This window comes from Cynocephalus volans, chromosome 6 (assembly GCF_027409185.1).
Source record: "Cynocephalus volans isolate mCynVol1 chromosome 6, mCynVol1.pri, whole genome shotgun sequence".
NCBI classification, from domain to species: Eukaryota; Metazoa; Chordata; class Mammalia; order Dermoptera; family Cynocephalidae; genus Cynocephalus; species Cynocephalus volans.
This window is the reverse complement of record NC_084465.1, coordinates 114,894,817-114,911,128: the sequence shown is the minus strand read 5'-3', so window position 1 is coordinate 114,911,128 and position 16,312 is coordinate 114,894,817. Positions and strand designations below refer to the sequence as shown.

The 16,312-nt window shown below is 52.6% G+C and overlaps 1 protein-coding gene across 3 annotated transcripts in view; it reads right to left on the bottom strand.

Annotated features, from left to right (window-relative positions):
* Positions 1-844: 844 nt before the first annotated feature.
* The window catches only part of GSG1L (GSG1 like), a 216,854-nt gene continuing 201,386 nt past the window's right edge, over positions 845-16,312 (bottom strand). For all 3 annotated transcript variants that reach the window (XM_063101198.1, XM_063101200.1, XM_063101199.1), the window contains 2 exons: positions 15,895-15,965; positions 845-942 (listed from right to left, as the gene is read on the bottom strand). In XM_063101198.1, coding sequence (XP_062957268.1) covers positions 845-942; positions 15,895-15,965 — 169 coding nt within the window. The remainder of the gene's footprint in view (positions 943-15,894; positions 15,966-16,312) is intronic.

Here is a 16,312-nt window from a genome sequence, read left to right as displayed (position 1 = left end):
GGCATTCTACATAGAGGTGTAAAGGAGCCCTAGGATTTTATGAAAAGGTGGCCTAGACACAAGGTAAAGAGTCCCCATGGGGGTCAGGGTGGCATGACATTGCTAAGCTCTTGGCTTCTTCACCCCCCAGCTTAGGGCCTTGATCTGAGGGCCCGTCTCTTGCCCAGCCCACATATCCTGCCTGGCCCCTGCCTTGCCCACCCTCTGGAACCCCAGGCAGCCCTGCCAGCCTCTATCCATCCTGCCCTGCCCCCAGGCCCAGCCTGGGTCCAGGCTCCACCCATCCCAGCCCTCATGTCTGGCCCTGACCTCAGCACACTCGGAGGGGCTGGGGGCGATGCGGGGGCAGCCACAGGCCCTGCTTCCACACAGCGCAAGAAAACAGGTTCAACAAGCATTTATTGAGCCCCTGCTGTGTGCCTGCCCTGTGACCCCCTGTAGTGCCAGCACAGCTGCCCCTCCTTCAGGAAGCCCTTCTCCCTGCCCCCACAGGGCACTGCCCCTCTGGGCACCTCCTTAGCCTCCTGGCTGGTGTGTGGGTGCCCCGGCACTCAGTGCCAGTGTCCATGTCTTCTCTGGCATCCCAGCCGCACCCAGCAGGGCTCTGCATGTCATGGTGGCAAGAGTTAGGGCTGCTGTCCCAAAGTCACTCTGTGTAGTCCTGCGCATTCCCTCCGGCCACCCTGGCCCCATCTCCAGGGCCCTGGACCCAGGCAGCAGTGGGCAGGCCGGCTGAGTTCACAGCACACAGGCCAGGTTTCCGGGGGCACTGGTCTAGTGTTCTTGTGGCTGTGAGGTGGTGATGGCGACGGCCTGAGATCCAGGGGCTAGGATGGGGTCTCGGTCACACCCAGTGCCCCAGGACCCAGCACTGGCGGTTCAGCTCTGGCACCTCCTGGACAGAGCTCCGGGGCCAGGAATCCCCCATGTGTGGCTGGTGTCCTGCCAAGAGACAAGGTGGTCAGTGCTGAAGCCACCTTCCTCCCTCGCACCTTATCTACCCACCTACCCCCACCCACCGGCACATCCATTACCAGGCCTTCTACCTGTCCTCCCATCTGTCTATCAACCCACCCACTCCTCCATCAACCACCCGCCCACCGCTAGTGCAACAACACATCTGTAAGCTCATCATACATCTGCCAGTATTTGCTGCCATCCAGTCACCAACCCACCAATAGACCCACCACTCTACTCACAGACTCTTCCCACCCACAACCCACCCACAGCCCCAAAACCCACTCACGTACCTCCCACCTGTCAACACACCAGCACACCCCCCATTGTACCCAGCCATCCTCTTGCCATCCCAGTAACACACCCACCAACTCACCTTTCCACATATGCATTACCTGTAACCCAGAACATCCCCATATCTGCCCACTTACCCAGGCTCCAACCTTCTGCCCCCTAAGTCAACAACACACCCACCCACCGCAATAGCCACCCACCACCCACACACTCACCCATCTCACACTGAGCCATCCACCTACTCATTCCATCTACCCACCCACTTTTCCTCTACCTTTCCCTTTCACCACCCACCTCTCCATCCACCCACCCATCCATCCATCCATCCATCCCCCCACCCCCCACCCATCCACCCGTCCATCCGTCCACCTACCTGTCCATCCACCTGTCCGTTCATCCATCCACCCACCCATCCCACATGGAGCCATCCACCCACTCATACTATCTACCCACCCACTTTCCCTCCACCCTTTCCTTTCACCACCCACCCACCCATCCACTCACCCCCCAGCTAGGTCTCCCTGAGCTCCCCTGGGGGCCTACACATGTTCAAGGAGCCATGGGAGAGTCAGGAGAAGAGAGATGACACCCTGGCCCCTTAGTCCTTACCGGTCCCCAGGAACGTGAGCATGTGCATGGGTTATGCAAAGGCAACTCTGAGCAGCTCCCTGTGTGTCCAAGCGATGGGCAGAGGCTCTGCCACCCTCCACTCCTCCCCCACACCTGCCACCGTCCCTGCTCATAATGGCCTGGGCAAGGGGAGGAGCGGGGAGGCTCCTTATCCAGTGTCCTCACTCTTGTGCGTTTTTCTTCATTCTCAGACGATCACTCCCCTGTCCTCCCTCAAGTGCCTCTTCAAAGTCTTTCTAACATGCTAGAGCCATTCCCATCTCACGCCGTGGCCTGCCTAAAATGTCCTCGTACCTACGGTCAGGTCAGACCCTCCCGACCCAGCTCAAGCCTCACCTCCTACAGGAAGCCTCCCCGGCCCTCAGGGATCTCCCTCATCCTACAGCGCCCGCCCTGAGCGGCGCACTCTGCCAGCTTCACCCCCATTAGACCCTGAGCCCAGGAGAGCAATGAGTACACCCGTGGTAGAATCTCCACGGCGGCTCAGCGGAGCCAGAGAGAGAAAGAGGAAAACCAAGGGAGGAGAAGACCTGCAGGGTGGGTGCAGATGGGAGTGAAGGGCAGGAGGAAGAGACGCAGCACTCACTGAGCATTTAGAGCTGCACACACTGTTCTAGTCTTACGACAATCCCATGAGGCAGGTTCTACCCATTTCACAGATGAGGAAGATGAGGCTCAGCCAGGACAAGTAGCATTTTAGGATTCACAGCTACAGTGGAGCTGGATGAAATTAATTTCTTCCTGATTCCAAACTTTAGCATTCAAAGAAAGACATCCCATGTCATTTTGTTTTCCTACTCTGATGCTCAGACCTACTTGTCATACTTTAGGGTCAATAGGCTCTTTGTAAAAAGCCAGTCGAGGTGGGAATTCCTTGTGAACCAGGCTCCTGCTTGCACACCTCTAAGGATGGGGGGCTCATGGCTCTTTCTCCACCTCAAAGCAGCTCTGACTGTTGGAAGATTCTTCCTAATGACAGAGGCTGGGAGGGAAGAGACAGAGGGAGACAGATGTGCCAACGGTGGGGGGAGGGATGAATTTTTGTTTTTGCTTTGGCTTTTTTCCCTTCTATTTTTGATATTCTTTAATATTAGTGGTTTGCAAAATTTACCATATTTTTTTAAAGGGGTAGGAAAGTTTTTTGCAAACATTTTGGAATCATTGGGCCACAGGGGAAAAAAAGAATTTGCTTTGGCCCCAGTCACTGAAACAGTTGCATTCTTTGGAAGTGTTTGCTGCCAGGATAAAGGTGTTTGGGATTTCTTTTTTATCTAGAAGCAAATATTTGATGCATGGAAAGGTTTGATTGTTTTTCTAAATGAGTATTTAGAAGCGATTGTAGCTGTTCTGACAGTTGCCAACAGCAGAACCGTGGAGAGTTTATTGGAACAGAAAGAAAGCGATTGTGTATTTTTTTAAGAAAAACAGGGGCCGCAATCCCTATCCTTTCTTCAGTTAAAATCAGGCTGTGTGTCCCCTGGATCCGGAGGCCAAGTTCCTGAGGATAGGGACGCTCCTTCTTTTCTCCGGCCTCCCAGGAGGAGCTTGGGGCCCAGAGCCATGTACAGTGTGTTGGGGGAGGATTCACAGTGTGATTGGGGAATCCCAACTCAAATGTCTTCTGGTCCCCAGCAAAGCACGTGAGCAGGTGCCCTGGCCAGAGGCAGCATCCCCTCAGCTCCCACCAGCCACAGTTACCACAGGGAACGTGCAAAACAAACATCTGGATTTCAGAATCAAACCTCCTGGCTTTTAAATAATGACAATAAAGATTTTTTTAAAGGTGTTTTTTTGGTGGCTGGTTGGTACAGGGATGGAACCCTTGGACCTTGGTGTTATCAGCACCATGCTCTAACCACTGAGATAACCCGCCAGCCCTTTAAAATATTTTAAATAATCTGTGGGCCACATAATGCCGCTCAGGCCGAGCTCAGCCCATGGGAAGACACTTTGTCACCTCTGCCTGTCCCCATCCTGTGTCTCTGTTCCATTGTTTTGCAGTTCTGGTCACTTGGCCAGGAGCACCCTTCCCTGCTCCCCTCTGCCTGTTGAGTGCCTACTCTTCTTTCAAATGCCCCCTCCTCTGGGAAGCAGTCCACGGCCCCATCTTTGTGCCCTGCAGCACACACATGTCTTCTCTCCCTCTTCTTGTCACTTTGTGTTGTAATAGCCAGTTCAACGTGGGCCTCCCTAGATACCCGGGGGATAGGGGACATCTATGCAGGTGGGGACTGGGTTTGCTTCACCCTGAAGCCCTCATCCCCCAGTACCTGGCCTGGCACAGAGCAAGTCCTGGGCCTTCATCTTTTTTTTTTTTTACAAATGAAGAAAGCTTGGGAGAGGAGGATGAGGTAATTCCTGAGCTTGAGGGTGAACCTCACCCGTCCTTCTGCTCTGAGATTCTGTACATTATGAAGAGGCTCTTTGTCCAACCTCTCCTCCTGTGCATGCAGGCTCAGGGGGAAAACTGTACTTCAGTCTAACAGTCAAATCTAGGCTCCACCGCTTGCAAGCCGAGCAATTTTTTTTTAAAGCTGTGTGGCTTTTGACAAGGAGCTTCACCTCTCTGAGCCTGCAAGAGAATGTGAGATGCAAAGGAGTCAGTACGAAGGCCCATGCATAGAAGCCCTTCATTATCCAGTCTCAGACACTGGGTGGATGTGGAAATAACCTAATGCAGCACTAGACGGGGGTTGCATTCAACAGCCTCTCTTCACAGATGAGGAAACTGAGGCCCGTGGGTGGGAAGAAATTTGCCCGAGGTCCCACTCAGAGGGTTGGGAGCAGGTACTTGGTTTTAAATTCCCTTCAAACCCTCCAGTCTTAGCAGAGTATTCAACATGTAAGAGGTTCTCAAAATATGTGGTTTATCTTCATATTTAACCCAGATATCAAAACATGAACATATTTAACATCTGATTTCTTCCCATCCTAACTTGCCAATGGGAAGTCACTGTCTGGAACCCTCTTCAAGCACCAAGATCCCAGGGATCAGCTCCTGGCCCTGCCGAATTGAATTATATCACACTTACTGTTCCAAAATAGATTCACTGGGTTGGAAGGCTCTTTCAGAGCAAGGATGCCAGTGCCACCACAAATGCACAGATGGGGAAACTGAGGCACTTAGATGGGAACTGACATGCCCAAGGTCACACCGCAGCTGGTAGAGTGAGAGCAGGACAGTCTCCAGAGTGGCCAGGTGGCTGGTATTGGTGTTTCTGACCCCAAAGAAGCCCATTTTGGTCCCTTTACAAGGAAGCTGCTTCTGCCAACTCAACTGCCTGCTATCCAAGGTGCTGAACGCCTCTCCCTAGGACTCTCAGGCCCATCCAGAGTGTCTGGCTGCCCAACCTTGAACTCTGCCCTCTAGAAAGGGATGGGATGTGGAGAGTGATGGGGAAATGGATCAAGGCTGGCATGGAAATGTCTGGCTTTGGAGACCTGCCTGCTAGTGACACCATAATCCCTCTTCTATTGCCCAAAACGTCACCACCTCAATGGGGGCACACTGATGCCTCTCCAAGTCAACCCTGCTCTGTGGATCTCTGCCATGAGGGGGCTTCAGAGATGCCATCGTATTTGGAAATATCTATTTACTTGTTTCCTCCCCATCTCCCCTGCCAGGCTGTACATCACACGAGGACAGAGACCAGCTCTGTGTTTATTCACGCCTGCATCCCAGCACCTAGCACGACTCCAGGCACAGTGTTGAGAGTACGTACCTGTTGAATGAATAAACAATGGAGGGTTTGGGGAGGAGGACGTTTGTGTGGGGCCCATGTGGAGGGAAGATCAGGTCTCTGGTCTACCTTGGGGCAGGTTGAATGGGAGCTCCATTCTCCTCTTTACTAGATCCATCTTCTGGGGACCCCATATTTCAGGGCCATAATATTCCCTTTGTCTCTTTCTCACACTTAGGATCAGGCTGAGTCCTCTTCACCTGCCACCTCTCCCCAGAGCCACCAATTCCTTGGTTCCTCTATTAAACACGTGTTGGGCATGCACTGTGGGTGCCGGATCTACAGACATGAGTGAGATGCAGTGCTGTCCTCTGTGTGCTCACAGTCTAGTGAGGATGACAGACACCTGCATGAAGAGATGGTAAGAGCAAACATGACTGCAGCTCTTACGTGTGCCAGGAGCCATTCCGTGTGACTCACGTACACTGGCTCATTGTGCCGCCTAAAATACAAGCTAGGTGCCATTATGATCCCCATTTTACAGATGAGGAAACTGAGGCCCAGATAGCTTAAGTCATTTGTCCAAGGTCTCGCTGCTGGGATTTGAAGCCAAACAGCCTCGCTCCAGAGCTTGGGCCGTAACCACCAAAACCTTCTGACTCACAGACAAGAGCACCAGGACAGTAAAACACGGAGATAAACACACACACCTCTGCCAGGGGGTAGGTAGGGGCTGGCTGCCCCCAGACATTTCCCAGACATTTGAGCTGGTAGGGTTTGTCCCTCATAGGGTTTGTTTTTTGACCAGTGGAGGAAGGGCATTTCAGGCAGAAGGAACAGGGTGTGAAATAGATTCTTGGCAGGCAAATGAGGCCTTCAGAAGGTGTGAAAACCTAGCGGTCTTGTGGTTGGGGGAAGGCAAGCAGCAGCATGGCCAGAAGACGGGGCACGTGGGGCTGGGGGTGGGGACTGGAGGCTGAGGTTGCACATAGTGCTGGTGCCAGGAGCAGAAGGGCCCAGTCCCCCTAAGGAGCACAGAGTTCATTCTGTACTTCAGGGTTTTTGCCTTATTGCCAGACTGATCTGATCCACACGCTTGTCCTGCGCCAAACTGAGGAACTGGGCTCTCTAGGGAAACCTGCATTTTAACACCTGCCCCAAGTGTTTCTTAGGATCAGCATGACTGGGGTACTCCTGCCTTGGACAAATATGGGTACAAAGAAGAAGAATTGCATAGCTTTAGCTTGTAGACAGACAGGCTTGTGACCCAGGACAAGGGACTGTGTCTCGGAACCTGAGTATCTTCACCTGTAGAACAGAAATACTCAGAGCACCTGTCACGTGGGGACTGAGTGAGTTGAATTGTTCACAGATGTGTACTGGTGACCTACTGTGTGCCAGGCACTGGAGCTGTCACAGTGGAGGTGGCCACAAGGTCCGTGTCCTCGTGACATTTTCATTCTAGTTTCGGGGAGACTGGAAATGAACAAGTTAGCAAAGAAGGGTTTGGAGAGTGAAGAGTAACCGAAAGAAGAATGCAGCAGAGAGCGGATGGCGAGAGACGCCCCTGTGGGAACGTGTGGGTGGGGGGCATGGTGCCTGATGCCCGCCAGGGACGTTTCCACAGCCGGCTCTGGAGCTCCGAGGGACTGGGGAAGACGTGATCGGGTTTCTGTCTTAGAAGGACGAATTGGAGGAATTGGCCCAAAAAGCAGCAATTTCTGTCTAGAAGTTGCTGAATAGCCCAAGCAAGTGACAAAATGCAGACTCACTCTTGGCAGTAGCCAAGGGACACATATTGGCCTAGGGCCGAGTGCTACTTGGAATTTGGTCTGTGCACCAGCAGCATCGGCATCCCTGGGAAATTGTTAGAAATGCAGAATCCCAGGTCCCACCCCACACCTGCTGAACCAGGAACCCTGAGGGTGGGGCCCTGGTGTCCTTTAACTAGCCCTCCACATGATTCTGATGCTAATGCTGGCTTAGATCTCTCCACCTCCAATGCCAGGGGCTCAGATATCTCCAAGCTGTGTACCCGTCTGCGCTCCCAGCAAATTGGCACTGGTATTTATTTCAGAAATATTGTCTGTTTCCATTTTAATAAAGGAAGCAACTCGAGCAGTACTATATTGGATTTGACTTTGATCTAATAAAAATGCCAAGTTGCTCTGGGCCCAGAAAAAGTCTTCCTTCAAATTCCCTCTGCTATTTTGGGGACAGCAGCGACAGAGACCCATCTAGATGGAGCTCCCAGAAGCCACCTCTGTACCCAGCGAGTGACAGCGTCTCGCCGAGCCCAGCCTTACAGACACACCTGGCAAAATCAAAAGCTTGTCTTGGGTATTGAACTTGACAGCTGCAATCAGCTATAAACCCCAGTCGCCCCAGAAAGGAAGATGCAGACACCTGGACCATACGGCAGCATCACCTCCATCAAATGTCACTTCTGATGTGCTCCTGAGCGAGCTCGTGGCACTGCAAAGCCCCAAAGGCAGGTTTCAAAAGCAAACTCTTTCCTCAGGGGAAAAAAAAACTGTGGCAGAATCTATATCACAGTAGCCCAGAAAAAATAGCAACTTTGGGGGCAGTTAAGAGAGCCAAAAGTTTATGTAACTGTTTATGTAAAAGTGGCTGCTCAGATGAGAGGTGGGGGGAGAAAGTTGGAGGTTTAGAGCCAACAATTGAGCACCTACTACGTGCCACATGCTGTTCTAGGCTCTTGGGACATGCTGTTCTAGGGCCCTTGTCACAGTGGATGTGGCCACATAAACAAAATAGACACTGTCTGTTCTCATGGAACTTAGTGGAGAGAGACAACAAAACAAAAACCAGGTGCAGAAATATCAAAAATCACTTCAGAGAAGAACAAGTGCTGGGAGGAGGAGAGACCGTGGTGACATGAGGGCCACTGGCAAGTTGGTGCCAATCAAGGAAAGCTCCTTGGAGGATGTGGCCTTTCAGCAGAGACTTAAAGATGAGACGAAGTCAGCCATGCAAAGATTTAGAGGGAGAGCATTTGGGCGGAGAGAGCGGCGAGTGCAGAGGCCTCACGAAGGGAGTGAGTTTTGCATGTTCAATAAAGAGGAAGTCCAGGTGGCTGGAGAAGCACGAGAGAGAGGGAGGCTGCTGTGGATTGACTGAATTGTGTCCCCAAAGTTCATATATTAGAAGTTTAGTCCCCACCATAACTGTTGAGGGTGGGAAATCCTATTATGGTCATTGAAAGGTGTGGCCTTGAACAGGTGATTACATTGTAGGATGGTGCTCTAGTGAATGGATTAAAAATGGTGGTCAGCAGGCCGACCCCGTGGCGCACTCGGGAGAGTGCGGTGCTGGGAGCGCAGCGACGCTCCCGCCGCGGTTTCAGATCCTATATAGGAACGGCCGGTGTGCTCACTGGCTGAGTGCCGGTCATGAAAAAGACAAAAAAAAAAAAAAAAAAAAAAGGTGGTCAGGGACGTGGTTTTAAAAGGAGAGCACATGAGAGGTTAGTCTCTCTCTGCTCTGCCATTTTCTGCCATGCGAGACTCCTGGGTCACTGTCCCCACCACCAAGGCCTTCACCAAATATGTTCCCTGGACTTTGGACTTCCCAGCATTTGAAACTGTAAGCAGCAAATTTTGTTTTCTTTATAAATCACCCAGTTCTGGGTATTTTGTTATAAGCAACAGAAACAGACTAATACAGAAAATCAGTACCAGAGAAGTAGGGTGTTGCTTACAACAAATACCTGAAAATGTGAAAGTTGCTTTGGAACTGGGTAATGGGCAAAGGCTGGAGGAATTTGGAGGAATAGTCTAGAAAAAGCCTAGTTGCTAGTGGGAGTTTAGAGGACAAGAAAACCAGGGAAAGGTTGGGATGTCTGAGAGACTAGTTACATGGTGGCAAGCAGAATGCAGATAGAAATACAGACAGTAAAGGCCATTCTGAGAAGATCTTAGATGTAAATGAGAACGGACTTACTAGACACTGGGGCAAAGATCACCCTTGCTATGAACTGGCAGGGAATGTGGCTGCATTCTGTTCATGCCCAGAAGTTTTACAGAATGTGGAACTTCCAGGTGCTGACCCAGAGTATTTGGTAGAAGAAATTTCTAAGCAGCAAAGTATTCAGGAAGCTGCATGGCTACTTGCAGCAGCCTACACTGAGTTATGGCAGCAAAGGCATGACATAAAGCCAGAATTTTCAGCCCAGCCATGTGGTAGAGAAGCGGAGAGCATTTTCAGGAGAAAAATGCAATGGTGCTAAGATTTGTACAAAAGAAAGGGATTGTCAAGAGAAGAGGAAAAGGCCCTGAAGGCATTGCAGAAGCCTCTGGGGCCCACCCTTCCATTTCAGGCCCAAAGGTTTAGGGAGAAGCAATGGTCTTGGGGAACAGGCCTGAGGTGCCTTCCATGGGCTTGCTGCCCAGGACCACCTCAGGAAACTGCTTCCAGTACCAGCACCCCAGCTGCTTTGGCTGCGCCAGCAGTGGCTAAATTGGCCTGAGGTGTGGCTGGACCTGTAGCTTTGGAAAATACAAGCCAGAAGGCTTGGCAGCTTCCACGTGTTGTTAGGTCTGCAAGCTTGCAGAATGCCAGAGCTGGGAAGGCTTGGGAGCCTCCACTCCAATTTCAAAGGATGTATGGAAAAGCCTGGCGGCCCAGAAAGAGATCTGTCACAGGCCAGAGTCACCACAAAGAGTCTTCATTAGAACAATGCTGAGCAGAAATGTGGGGTCGGAGTTGCAGAAGAGAAACCTCATCAGTGCCATGTTTAGTGGAGCTGTGAGAGCAGGACCACCATGGAGACCCCAGACCTGTGGAACTACCAGCGTGCATTGCCAGCTTGTGAGAGCTAAGGCATCACCTGCGACCAGGAAAGCCATAGGAGCAGAGCTGCCTAAGGACTTGGTGACCCAACCCCCACACTGTCATGCCGAGGAGGTCGAACATGGAGTCAAGGTACATGTTTCTCCAGCTTTGAGATTTAATGCCTGCCCTGATAGGTTTCAGACTTGTTTGGGACATTTTACCCCTTTCTTTTGGCCTATTTCTCCCTTTTTGAGTGGGAATATGTACCCTATGCTTGTTCCACCATTGTATCTTGGAAGTAGATAACTTGTTTTGAATTCACAGACGGGACTTTGAACTTTGGACTTTTGACTTGAAACAAGACCTTGGGGACAAAACGAATGTATTTACCTGTGAGAAGGACATGAACTTTGGGGGCCAGAGGCGGAATGGTGTGGATTGATTGAATTGTGTCCCCGAAGTTCATAAATTAGAAGCTTAATTCCCACTGTAACTGTTAAGTGTGGGAAATCCTGTTATGGTAATGAAAGGCAGGGCCTTGAAGAGGTGATTGGATTGTAGGACCGTGCCTTAGTGAATGGATTAATAATGGTGGTCAGGGGCGTGGTTCTGAGGGCTTTAAAAGGAGAGTGCATGAGAGGTGAATCTCTCTCTGCTCCTCCGTTTCTGCCATTTGAGACCCCTAGTCTCCACCAAGGCCTTCACCAGCTGTGTTCCCTGGACTGTGGACTTCTCAGCCTCTGAAACTGCAAGCAATAAATTTCTTTTCTTTATAAATCACCCAGTTCTGGGTATTTTGTTATAAGCAGCAGAAATGGACTAATACAGAGGGAGAGTAGGAGGAGATAAGGTCAGGGGCCTGCCGCCACCCCACCCCAAGCAGGAGTGGCCTCAATCCCAGGGTGAGGGGAAAGATCTAAATGCCAATCTGAGTTGATGTGCCTTTCAGCTCCTCAGTTTCTCCATCTACATGAGAAGAAGGATCCCTGCTTCTCAGGGTGGATCAGCCATCAAATGAGAAGGCAGGAGGCGCTCAGCACAGACCCACACACGTAAGTGTTTAATAATGCGGGCTCCCGACAGCCCTCCTCCCCCGTCCCTCCTGCCGACAAGTCAGCCCCATCGCAAGATCAAGCAGCTGCTCCTTGAAGAAATATTGCAAACTTGTCCAGGCCTTTCCAAAATATTTTCTTCACCAAAAATCCACCAGCAGCTAAGAGGCCAAATTCTGGTAATGGTATCATTTTCCTAGTCCATCTGACCAGCTGCTCCTCCAGACCCCAAGGTCTGTGAGTTCTGAGGCCGGCCCCCATGCTCAGCACCCTGCTGGGGACCTGGCAGTGCACCCACTGACTGACACAGGGCAGCTCACCCCAGACTGGCAGGGTTCAAATCCCAGCTCAGCTGTGCAATGTTGGGTAAGCCACAGTCTTAACCTCCCTGGGCCTCAATTTCCCTGTCTGTAAAATGGGGCTGTACTTAGGATTAAATGAGTGGATGAGTGCAATGTCCTCAGAACATATACAACAAGGAAGGGTGAGATATTATGACCACAGCTGGTGGGACTGAGTCCTTCTGGTCGGCTGCTTTCATAATCATCACTACGGCTGTTGAGTTCCTACCAAGTTGGATCACCCTTTGCTAAGACCCTTCCCCTCCCTCCCTCTCCTGCCCCACCTTCGCCTGAGCTGGAGGAGGTACCACCCTCTGTCATCCCGGTACATGCCCTGATCCCGTTACTGCCCTGGCCACACAACACAGCTGTGGCTTGGGGCTGTCTCCTCAGTGGGACTGGGAGCTCGCCAGGTCCAGTAACATGCCTTATTCATCTCCGTGTCTCCAAAATTCAGAGAAGCCTCTTTAGTAGAGATTTGTTAAATGAACAAATAAATGGCTTCTGGACAGTCTCAGAAGCAGCCTACTTTAGGGTAACTGAAGCAACGGGATCCTTCATGCTAGCATTCCTGCCCCCATTCCTAGCTCCCTCCTTCAGCTCTGACAACAGATGGGGACATGGGAGTCCCTAGCACTTCTGTTGGCCCCTGGAAGAGATGGCCCTGCCTGCTGATGCTGGGTGGCCTGATAAAAGGCACACATGGCAGAAGGGTTGTGGGATGTGAGGATCTTTTCTTTCCAGAGAAGCCAGGATTTGAAAAACTCTAGGGGTAGCTGACAGCTTTTCACAGCCCCTTCCCCACCAGCTTCTACGGCCCCCCTGAGCCCCTGGGGTTGCTTTACTGTCTCCCCCCCGCACCCCACACTGTTCCCGATAATTCCATGAGTCCCTCGGGTTCAGCTATCCTAATTCCCATCCCATCCTGCTGCCCTTTTAAGCTCCCCTCCATCTACCCAGCTGCCTCCAGGATGTGCCCATGAGCCTCTCAAACACCACACAGACAAGGCATCATGGTGCTTCACAAACGCTCCCTCCCAGATCCTTCCATCAACGCCCCCACACCCTGGACTGCTCCAGCAGAAATTCCATGCGTATCCCAGCATCCCACGTTCCTCCCCCCAACCCCAATGCCTCACTCGAATCACTCCAAGCTGATGCTGTGGGGCTCCTTTACCCCACCCCATGGCAGCACACACTGCCGACCCCAACTGCACAAGGAGGGCTTTCTCCACAGGCCCCATGCCCTCTGCCCATGGCCTGGGCCAGAAGTGCCAGAGAACTCATGCACCCCCACCGCCACCCCCAGCAGCCCTCAAACCATGACCCAGGAGAGTTCCTGTCCTATCTGTGGGATGACTCAGAGCTCCATGCTGGTTGCCCGAGTCCCCCAGTGGGGCCCACAGTGGTGACTGGCTGGACACTTGCCGGTCACTGGCCATCCCCCTTCCCTGCTCCTGCTTGTGTTTGCTGCCATCACCTAAATAAAGTGCTTGCTGTTGAAGCCCCGTCTCGGGGGTCTGCTCCCAGGGGAACCCAAACTAAGACACTGAAAATTCTCCCAGCAAAGAGTTCTTGAATCCCTCCAGTTTTATCTCCGTTGCCAGTTTGGGCCACCACAGTGTCTCCCAGGAATGACTCCACAGTAAAAGTTCTGTGACTCTCCGAGGTCCCAAGCTGGTCTTCTGGCCTCTCCTCCTGCTTCCTTCTGTAACTTTTCCCACATTGCAGAGATATGTACACCAACAGAGAGATGACAGATAGATAGATGCAGATGATAGGTATAGGTGATGGATAGATACAGATGATAGGTACAGATAGATGACTGACAGACAGATAGATGAGAGAGACAGGTCATCTGGGCATGTCTCTTCCCTGCTTAAAATGCCCGGGCCCCACTGCAGACTCAGCCCCTTCTGCCCCCGGCACAGCGACCTCCTCCCAAGGTGCCCTCACCTCACTCTCCAGCCCATGCCCCGCTCTCCCGCTGCCCCTCCTGCCCTGGCCCCGCTGGCCCCGTGGCTGTCGCACGGACGCTGTACGCTCCTTCCTGCTTCCGGACTCCGCACGCCCAGGCCTCTGCCTGGAAGGCTGTCTGCGCGCTGATTCCTTCCTAGCCTTGACGTCCCAGCTCCAGTGGCTCCGCAGAGAGGTGACTCTAATGTAGCCTCCCCATTTCCTCCTTGTCATGCCCGGAGCACCGTCTGCACCTGAGATTGTCTTGTTCTCACAGGAGGCCACTCACTGATTCTCCCCCCAGGACCTAGCACAGGGCAGGCATACAGCAGGTGCTCAATCAATACTTGTTGAGGGGACGAAAGGTGGAATCGCCCATGGGCGGTGGACCTATCCTGTGCGTCTGACGACTTCCATGAGGAAACGCTGCGTGGGAGGTCAGCTGGCTGCCAGGGCTGCGGTGAGGGCGTTTGCAGTTTCCCCTGACCCCAGGTGCTGTCACTTGATTCCAGGGCTTGCTTGTGGGGCCAGACTGGCTCCCCTTGACTGTTTCCATTCTCAGGCCTCAGAGGTCTGACCTTTTCCCCCACCCAGTGCCCAGATCCCCCTGAGACAAGCTCCGGGGCTTCTGTCCACCCTGCAGGGAGCCTTTATTAGTCCCAAACAGGGGAGCTGATAAAGTTCCAGAACATGCCAGGGTTCTCAGCCCTTATCCCTACTGGGCACTTCCCGAACCCCCCTCGGATTCTGTTACCCTGAGGCAGGATGTCCGCAGCCACCTCCATCCCCTGGCTCCTGACTCCTTCCTCTAAGAAGCCCTCACTGGCATGAAACCAGGATGTGTGAGCCCGGCAGCCACTTCAGTGCCACCCCTGTTCCTCAAGCAGGGAACTGGAATTTGGCCACCTTCCTGGGCCGATGCCTCCCACAGGAGGCCCCTTCCCTCAGAGGGAAGATGCCCTCTCCTCTCCAGCCAGGCCTGCTCCCAAGCTCCTGGGCTGGCTGCCGCCTCCTCCCCCCAGCACGGCGTTTCTCCTTCGGTTTCCATGATCATGGGACTTGGAGGCAGACAGACCTCCGCTTAAATCTCTGCTGTCTTAGTTTGGATTCCCCGGAGGGGACTGTGAGATAAGAATTTGAGTGTGGATGATTAAGGAGGTGCAGGGAAACGCGGCAGAGAGAGGAACGTGGCACAGGGAAGGCAGGAAGGTGTCCGCCATCCGATCACCACTGACTCTTCATCCTGCGGGGAAACTGCAAAACGCCCACTCAGGGGATCCCACCCTGGGACGAGGGAACTGGGGTGTCTGCACACCAACTTCCCCAGCACTTCAGCCTTTGGTTGGAGGCGGTAGGGAGGCCCCCAGGCACAGAGATGCACATACAGATGGAAGTCACTGGGGCTTCCTAACAGGTCTGGGAGATACACACAGGGCATGGACAGTGTCTGCTGTAACTCCTCTGCCATGTACCAACTACGCTGTGTGACCTCAGGCAAGTTACTCCACCTCTCTGAGCCTTAATTTCCTCCTCTGCAAAATGTAGATAGCAGTCCTGGCAGTGGGGGTTGGGGCAGAAGAATATGAGCTCAGGCATGAAAAGCCCTCAGTGCAGGGTGGGATGGGCAGGGAACGCCTGGTGGGCATTTAGCAGGCACAGCTGAGATTTGACCGTTTCACCTTAATCTTCCATGGACTCTTTCCTTTGCTATCTTCAGCAAGGTCCTTTCTCTCCTTTCACCCCCCCCCTCTGCTTTCTGGCCCCAACATTTGTTTTCCTAATGGATGCCCTAGATTCTGTCTTATGATGTCCCCCACAGTGAGACATATGAAGTCAATGCGTTCTAGCTGTCAAGAGCATCCACGGCTCAAACAAATCTTGTCCACTGTCCCCTCCCTGACTTAACTCATTCTGCCCAGAACTGTTCTCCCTTGGGCCAATGGCTAAGGCAGCCTGCACATGGGCTGCGGCTTCCCACGCCAGCTTCCCTCTTCCTTTTTGAGCATTTCAACACCACCATGAGGGCTACGGCTGCTGCATGCAGAGGATTTGCCACGCTGAGACACCAGCCTCAGTTTCCCCATCAGTGGCGTGTCTGTGGGAGACGTAGGGGTGCAAGGGGAGGCTGGCCTGGCTCATCTCCAGGGGGTCCTCGTACTCCGATGGCAGCAGGCAGATGAAGCCACTTACGGGTCGGGTATCTCTCGTGGCGGCAGTCTAAGCGAAGGTCTTCCTCCTCAATCCCATCCCCCTTCTCGATCCTGGAAAGAAAAAAGCAAAACCCAAAAACCTGCATAAGAGCGAGCAGGATGAGCGGGCAGAGACCCAGGACCTAAACATATGCAGCCCACCCCCCGTTTCTCGGAGAACATTCCCCAAAGTGACTTTCCTCCCGCCGTGCATGGGATCTTTCCACAACCCTGTGAGATGGGCGTCATTACTCCCATTTTATTGATGAGGAAACTGAGGTGTTTGGAGGTGATGTGACCAACCCAGTGCCACACGGCTAATCATTTAGAGGCAGGATAGGGATGCAAACCTGTTGTTCTCACAAAAAGATGAACCTACGTGCAAATGGTGTATTACAAAAGAATGTGTACAGTTTGAT